Genomic DNA, 8,677 nt, shown 5'->3' on the forward strand with positions numbered 1-8,677 from the left:
CCTAAAAATGTTTGATTATATCTATCTTTTGGGGAAAAAAACACAGATTTGTCATAAAGGAATAAAGACGAATAATCTTCAGTGTATGTGTAAAAATGTTTTATTGTTGTATTAATCATTTTGTTAAATTTACTATTACTTTGTAGTAGGAACTAATACAAAAAAGTTCAGTTATTTCATAGAAACAATCACAGTAAAACAAAAGCAGTTTTATATTTTCCCCTGTTTGAGTTTCCTGAGGAAAACAGTCACTGCTCTTCTGATAACGTTCTGGACAGATGAAAAAGCAGCTCCTTCTTTCAGTCTATAAGTTGGAGCGTGTGAGCCAAGGAAACTCCTGCAAATGCAGACAACACAGCATTATATTAGACCTGAGTTTAAACCTGAGTTCATCTTCATCCACTGAGACTGAATGTGGAGAACAGTCTGGAGTCAAACACCTCAAATAAGGGGACAGAGAGCTTAGCACCATGGATACAGTCCTCAATACAACCTTCAAACATGTCTGCGAGTGGTTGCGTGGATACATTCAACATAAACACAGAGGGCCATGCTTTCTAATTATGGGGACCCTGAAATAGAAAGGTCAGGTTGGTGTGAGGTGGAGGGATTGTGAGAGTGCACCTGGAGTGCGCGGATTACTATTGAGTGAGGCACGTCATTCACACAGCGCTACGAGGATGAGACAAGAGCCAAGTAAACATCAAGTTGTCTGTTGCTCTACACGACTCGTGACCCGAGATGCTGCAGCTTTTAATTGCGCCTGGCTTTGCTGCTGCGGCCGTCAGTGTCATTCGAGTCATTGTCCATCTCAACTTCAACTTGGTGGGCACCAGGTGAAAATAAAACAGGGGCTGCCTTTGGTCACATATACTGTCACGTGTCAAAAGGGCTCACTGTCATCACTTCATGTCTGAAAGGGCTGAGGGAAACAAAGTGGTATGAGACAAGACTTAAGGTCTCAATTCTTATGACCAATGCCAAGTTCTTGACCTTTTAATCCAGTTCTCTGGAAGTCTGCAAAAACTGTGCATAAATTGTGGATTTAGGCAGCTTTAGGCCCTGTGCATGCCCATAAGGTCGCCAAATCTGCGAGTGCACATAAGCCTGGACATTTGGATTCAGACAGGAAACCCCTCAACATTTATCCAGTGGAGGTTCCAGGCCTCCTAGAGAATGAGGACCTGATTAAATCATTATGATTTAATCTTCGCCAGAGGAAGTCTCAGCTCCCTGAGTTGAGGCATTGACGATGTTGGAGAAACACCGACACACAACAGTGTAAAAGCAGCAGTAAAGTGCAGTTACAGCATCAATTACATCCTTAACCACCAGGGGGTGTGACATTTGCACAGGATTGATTTTGTGGATTCCCTGCCTGTTATTACTGTTATTACAATAGATTGTATCTAATAATGGACGTAGCTCCTGTGACACCACCCACTGGTTTGTGGACTGCTGTTTTGAAGCCTTGAATTCGGCATTTCCACCGTCACCATCTTGTTTTTTAGAGCCAGAAACGACCATATTTGGCTGAGAGGGTGGTGCGAGGGGTGGATCTAACTCATACGGTAGGGAGGATGAGTAAAAGTAGAATCAGCTGGTGAGATGTTAGATGAAGAGCTGATGACATCAGACTCCTAGGGCACCTCTGCAAACAGCTCACTTCCAACAAGTAAACTTCTTTTACCTGCTGTGCTGTGTGATGGAAAAACACTTGCTGCAGGGATAACAGGGGACTTTAGCCAGGAATATGCCTGCTGCTTCATCACTCAAGACAAGCCATCATCAGTTGAAGATACACCTTCAAGCAGGTAGCCATGTTGTAATGGAGACAGATATCCCTGCTGCGCTGTGCTGACGGGCCAAGTTAAACCAATCTAAGCCAAGCCAGCACATGAGTATAGAAAAAGGGTTTTAGAGTGCAGCAACACCTCGCAGCCAGCCAGTCACTCAGAGCGGCCCCGCTTTAAAATATGCATGACTTTGGGCCTTAATGAAATGTAAACAGGTGAGAAATACTCCCCCTGTGCAGTTGTCATGAATATTGAAATTAGCTATAGAGACCGTTTATTGTCCTGCTGTAATCCTATACATTTCTGCCATAAAGTTAAACATTTTTACGTTGGGGTCTACGAGAATTGACTGCATTTTGGCTTCAAATGTTTGTTTTTTTTTTTTATAAAACACAGTTTTTGGCACTTCAGCATTGGCTTGATTTTTCAGCCTTTGAGGTTGATGCTCGGTTACAGACAAATAAGCCATTATAATGAGCACACTCATCTCTTGCGGATTCTTTCATTTTGACCTTCTCAGGGTGACTGAGATGACTCTACTACATATACTCCTGACAGGTGACAGTTACCTGCTGTTTTCTGTCGGAGGACGGGTCAATGAGCACATTTAGGAGACTTGGTTTCTCCCAGTCACTCAGGCTAAGCTGCAAAGCACTGCGCAGCTCCTCCACCGTCCTCACCAGGAAGCCTCGACCTCCAAATGCTGTCATGACCTCATCATAGCGCGCCTCAGGTAGCAGGGTCACAGGAGGGGCTCTGACAGGCAGCATGATGATATGAGATACATTTCATTAGATCACAGCTGATTACGTGACTTGTGAATGTATTATAATTATTTAACAAATAATGTGTGACTCACATAGAGGTCAGATCTCCCATTTTTGCCATTTCTTTCCACGTCTCAGCATCCACTCCGCTGTAAATACCATTATTGTTGACCACAATGATGACCACAGGCAGATTATACCTGTTAAAAAAACACAGAGTTCAACTGAATAGCAGCAAAGGGGTGAATTGTATATATTGTTTCAGAGGGGAGGCAACCAACCCACCTGCACATGGTTTCAACCTCCATGCCAGAAAATCCAAAGGCACTGTCTCCTTCCACACACACTATCCTTTGGTTTTTATTCTCGCTCCTCTCCACAGCGGCCGCAGCTATAGCAAAGCCAAGGCCAACTCCCATTGTTCCAAATGTTCCAGCATCCAACCTAAACATTGTCAGGATTAGGTAACAACAGTCTACTTACATTTACACAGACCTGAAAGCTTACTTTAGTCAACACTAGATCCTTACAACACCTTTTACTACAAAATGCATATTTGCTGGGCTCTTTGAAATAACTGCTCATAATCCCTAGCAGTGTGGTTTACAAAAGTTCACATTTTCCAAAGAAAGGATTGCTATTTTTGCAGGAGATAACACAACTGTCCGATACCACACAGTGGGTATGAATATGAAAACCTCAGCTTCATTACATCACTGGTTCTCTACCTCTGAAAGAATTTTACACAAAACCTTGTAAAGCATCATTTGAAAAGTTACATGGAGAGGGCTCTGATAAAATTCCCCTCAAGGACAGGGTTTTTGAGATGCCTACAATAATACCACACCTGTCTACTAGAGCCAAATTCAGGAGAGCATTTGCACAAAAATATTTAGTGAACTGGGGCGAACACAACTAAGAAGCTCATCTTTAAGCACTGCACCAATGAGACTGCCTTGCCTGTGTCGAGGTAGGTAGTTGTTCAACATAGTGCGTCCTATATCCATAGTGTTTGCACCCTCGCTGACAATGATACAGTCATGTGGCAGCAGCTGGGAAATGTGGTGAAACACTGTGTAGTAGTTCATGGGCATCGTTGACTGAAGAGCGAGTGCCTGTAGATAGAAGAAGGACACAAATCTAATATGATATACGGATAAACAGTTTGAGTAACTATCGACATAAAATAACATTTCAAAAGTGAGTTTAGACTCACCTTAGATATTTTTGCATTAGCAGCGATTTTGTTCTTCAGTGTGCTCCACCACTCTGTGTCAGAGGGATATTTCCAGCCATCTTTATGCACACCCTCTAGGAGCTGAGAAAACAATGAATAAAAAAAAAAAATCACCACTTTCCACAAACACACACACACGCTGTTCTCTTATTGTTAATCTTAATTGCACATCTGGATATTATGACAGAGGCACACAGCCCACAAGAAAAGAGATTAAGTACAAACATGAGCATTTTTGTGCACCGACTAAGTTGCAGTTACCTCAGTGACAATAGCGTTGACGTCTCCCAGGAGAGCAACAGCAGGTTTCACGTTGTTCCCCATCTCCTCAGCATAAAGGTCAACCTGCATGCAGACAACAGCTGAGTTATGTTATTAAAGCACAACATTTGAAGCAACAATAAAACACAGTGCAGGAGATATGGTCCAAGAAACACATACACTGCACTGACATGACAGTATTAAAGTCTCTACACCAATGCTGAAATTAGTTTCAGCTAAAAGTGATTTTCCTCACATCAAACACACTTGGCTTTGTGTTTTATATACCTGGATGATCTTGACACCGGGGTCAAATCTAGGTGGCAGACCAAAATGCAGGATCCAATTCAGCCTGGCTCCAAGCAGAAGCACAACGTCAGCCTGGAGAAGAGCTCTGGGCAACAGAAACAATGGAAGAGGAGATGAGGTAACATTGAGTTAGAACAAAAGCTTTACTAAATACACATATTTAGTGTATGTATAGAATGAACAGTATTAGATATAAACCTACATCTGAATATTACAAGAGCAATAGTGACACATATACATTAATTAGCAAGTAGCGGAGGTTCAGGATGTTTCCTATGTAGGATGCAGGGTTTCTACAACTTCTTGAACATCACATTCAAGGACTTTCCATGCCAAATTTATTCATATTCAAGGACTCAACACGGTATTCACTTAAATCACTCTTGCATGCATGTCCCAGATGCACATTCTCGACTTAGTGGCATATGAAACAACGGTGCAACTGCGGGAGACACACATGCACACAGCGGAGCGGAGCCTATTTACTAACATTAAGCAGAAAATTACATAAAAATAACTTCTATTTCTATTCTTGCACAAAAATATGCATTCAAGCTGTTTCACTGACCCCTGTCTCCTTGCCTATTTTCAAAAACCTTCAAGGAATTGATTTATTCCATACAATTCACAAAGAATTTCAAGGACCTGTGGCAACCCTGAGGATGATAATGATACATTTGGCTGAAATCATTGCACTTCACACTTTTTTTTATCCCTGCACAAATTTAAAGTGAAAGGGAGGCTGACCTCGAGCGGGCAGCAGCCACACAGTTGGGATGATCATCAGGTAGGACCCCTTTCCCCATAGGGGTAGGCAAAAATGGCAGACCGCTTATTCCCACAAACTCCCTCAGAGCAGTTTCTGCTCGACCATAGGCTGCTCCTGTTGGGCACGACAATACTCATATCATCATGACTTACCTAATGAACTACTTGATTCACAAGCGTGTTATTCGTTGTAATAGAGACAGTGCAAATGTTTGATGTTACCTTTGCCGATGATGACTAATGGTCTTTTAGCTGCTTTCAAGACAGAGATGGCTTCAGTGATTGCACCGTGGGGAGCCACACTGACTGGTGGAGCTGGACAGCAGGACACAACTCTACAGGAGAAAGATACTTCTTTGAATTTCAATATGTCTGGAATCACAGGAGTTATACTGAGCAGAAATAATAGCATATTTATAAAAAAATGATTGCAAACCTGACTGTGCTCCTGTCCACTTTAGCATTGACCATATCCCCTGCAATGTCCACATAACAAGCACCTGGACGCCCATACATGCTTGTGCGAACTGCCTGTGAGCAAACACACATAGTTAAACAATTAAACTTAATATCATCTAACTATGTAAAATCTCTTATGTAGTCTGCTGTGATAAAAAAAACAACACAAACAAAGATCACACAATATAACATTAAGCTGGTATATTACCTTCTCTATCACTGAGGGGATGGCTTCCAGACTGCTGGGCCTTGCAGAGAACTTGCTATAAAGGCGACATGCTTCCACCTAGCGACAATTGAAAAACAGGGTCAATTTGATGAAGCATCAGCTGACAAAAATCCACATGAAGGCATGCATTACCTGAGGAAACTCCTGAAAGGCTCCTGCTGTTTCCTGGTTTCGATCCGAGGAGCCTCCAATAACAACCACTGGCCTGCACAAAGGCAATATACACTTGATAAACAACGTGACCAGGGCCCACAGGAACCACGTCAAAACTGTATATGCACCACAAGCTGCATCAGTTTATCAAGTCATACCAGCAGTTGATGTTAGCGTTGGCCATTCCACCCAGAGCATGAATGAGTCCAGGTCCAGACACCACCAGGCAGGCACCTGGTCTGAATACAACCAACCACAAGATAAGGCAACATGTAAAATGCATCCAGCTGCTCCGTTTATTCTGTTGAGTTAATAAATGTCTTACCTTCCAGTGAGGTATCCAACAGCAGATGCTGCATAGCATGCCTGTTGGGTGACAGAATTGATTTTACATTAACATATCCTCGTGTTATATTTAAGGATTATAGATACAGGTAAGCAATGTACCAGAATATTAAGTGTTTTACCGCTTGTTCATTATGCATTCCCACATATTTGATCCCTTCAGCCTGAGCAGCCATGGCCACTTCCATGATAGGAATGCCAACGATCCCAAACATGTACTCCACTTTCTGCAGGTAGAGAAAATGAGCTTTTATAAACTGACACTGCAATGTAGGTACATCATTCATCATTATCCTCAGCCTATATCAGTAATCAGTGCTTAGGGAGGAACAGAAGATACTGAACAACCCAACACATTTCCTGAACCTTCAAGCTGACATTGGACAATGCCAAATTGTAGATTACACTAGCACAAACATTAATTTATTCCATCCTCAAAATACTAAAATACTTCATCATCAAAATACTGCAACCTGACTCTCTATTATCTGGCTTGGTTACACTTGGTTTACTGTTAGAAACTGGCTGACTTTATGTGGTTTTGCTATGGTTTTTCAACTAGTCTGATTTTATCAGGTTTTATAATGTGAAACTATTGTTTTTATTACTTTTATTATTTATGAAATGAGTGAATTTGGGCACCTCCAATGCAAGTGCTCCCCTGAATAGTGTCTATGAGTCTGTGTTTAGGGGTGTATGTTGTATGATGCAGCGGCTTTGAGTCCAAACCAAATTTTCCTGTGGACAATAAGGTATACCTTACCTTACTTTACCTGTACTAGTTTTAAGAAGGAGTGTGACTACACATAAATTAACTGCATTTTACAGGATTAAAAGTTTGAACTTGACTGCGCAGGACTTGAACTTTGACACACTTTTTGCATAACGTGCATGCGTGGTCACACTGTTACCTTTCAGCGCAGACACCACCGCTAAGTTAAGTTAAAGGTAAGAAGCAGAAATTAAAAACTTCATACATATCCTCAATGTGTTTTAAACGGTCTTACCTGAGCCTTCAGAGACTCAGCTATCAGTTGAGCTCCTGTCACGTCGTCCATGGCTGTCCGCAGGCTGTTAGCTACGGTTTGTTACACTGTTGTCTGTCTGCAGAGGTACAAGTGAGGCCAAATTGTTATAAACCGTTATAACTACAGCTACACGAACAAGTTATTGACCCTCGTTTGATTCAATCCTCTACCTTCCCCTTGAACCCGCCCCATTCCTATCGCTTCCGGGTTTCAAGCCAATCAGAGGCGCTACGAACGAGTGACCTCACACCAATGAACCAATAATATTATAGGTTCCTTGTCATGATTCATAAACACTACCCTGCCAATCATTACAAGCTGAAATATATTTAAAAAGCAGGAACACAAACTGGTCTTTCTGTGATGAACATTTTGAAACTGGTTTATAGCTTTTTGGCGTTATTCTCACACCGAGAAATTCTGAAAGGACTTCTGCAGATTTATCAGGGACCTTATCTCTAAAGACTTCTTTATTATGGGAAAATGTGGTGTTAGGTTTCCTCAAGTACCCAAGAAGACAACGTTTTTATTAAGAACTTTAGTAATGATTCTGGCAAAGTATTATATCCATATGTAAGTTTAGCAATAATAAACCTCACTACACGAAATTGCTCTTTGATTCCACCAACAAAAAGGCTATTGCTATCTTTATGTCTTATAATATCTTTGTGTAGTGTGCTATCTCCCTGGCTCTGTTATTGATGTGTTTGTGTGCTTTGAACTGGATCACTGCTACACTTGAAGAATGAAGAACGAAGAATGTTACTTTGCCCCACACAAGGAACATTACACATCCTCTGGCAGGTAGATTTAGCACTGGAATATAATAATGCAGAGCCAACTGTACTCACCTCACTGCACCTACTGTTTACCCATACATTTAAAATGAAAAATTCAAACTTAAAAATGTGTTGAATCTCCTTTGTTATTTGTTGTACAATTCTAAATTCAATCCTGCTATCATACTTTAACCTGTCCCAGTTGAATGTGTATATCAACAGTATTTCAGATTAGTTAACTATTTGTAATTTAGTTATGGTTTAGCTACAGTTTGCAGTGGTTCTCTGGTGGTTTAACTACATTCAAATCTCAGTAGCTTTTTAGTTAGTTACCTTATCTGGGTTATGTAGTTTATATACTTAATTACAAACTACATATTCATAGTATTGTCGTGATGTATTTTGTCATGCAATGGGGCACAATGCCACAGTGTACTAGCCACAGTTGTCATTTAATTACAATCACCTGCTATTTTATATACTATGAATTTCTCTAATTGCTTAGCATTTTCCTGATTCCACCCCAACAATTAGTCTCAATATTTT

At 41.1% G+C, this 8,677-nt stretch overlaps 1 protein-coding gene across 2 annotated transcripts; it reads right to left on the bottom strand.

Moving 5' to 3' along the window:
• Positions 1-87: 87 nt before the first annotated feature.
• Positions 88-7,532, bottom strand: hacl1 (2-hydroxyacyl-CoA lyase 1). 2 transcript variants are annotated; one of them, XM_049584565.1, is made up of 17 exons: positions 7,332-7,532; positions 6,447-6,551; positions 6,305-6,345; positions 6,138-6,218; positions 5,959-6,031; positions 5,806-5,883; positions 5,575-5,669; positions 5,361-5,473; positions 5,118-5,253; positions 4,350-4,455; positions 4,062-4,145; positions 3,780-3,881; positions 3,524-3,678; positions 2,849-3,007; positions 2,656-2,763; positions 2,366-2,552; positions 88-337 (listed from the first exon to the last, which is right to left on the bottom strand). In XM_049584565.1, exons 1-17 carry the CDS (start codon positions 7,380-7,382, stop codon positions 305-307), a joined length of 1,707 nt encoding a protein of 568 aa, XP_049440522.1. In that variant the 5' UTR covers positions 7,383-7,532; the 3' UTR covers positions 88-304. The 2 variants fall into 2 exon arrangements, with proteins under 2 accessions (XP_049440522.1, XP_049440521.1); XM_049584564.1 differs by lacking the exon at positions 88-337 and adding an exon at positions 346-1,880.
• Positions 7,533-8,677: the final 1,145 nt, after the last annotated feature.

Source organism: Epinephelus fuscoguttatus, linkage group LG8, assembly GCF_011397635.1.
Source record: "Epinephelus fuscoguttatus linkage group LG8, E.fuscoguttatus.final_Chr_v1".
Classification (NCBI taxonomy): Eukaryota; Metazoa; Chordata; class Actinopteri; order Perciformes; family Serranidae; genus Epinephelus; species Epinephelus fuscoguttatus.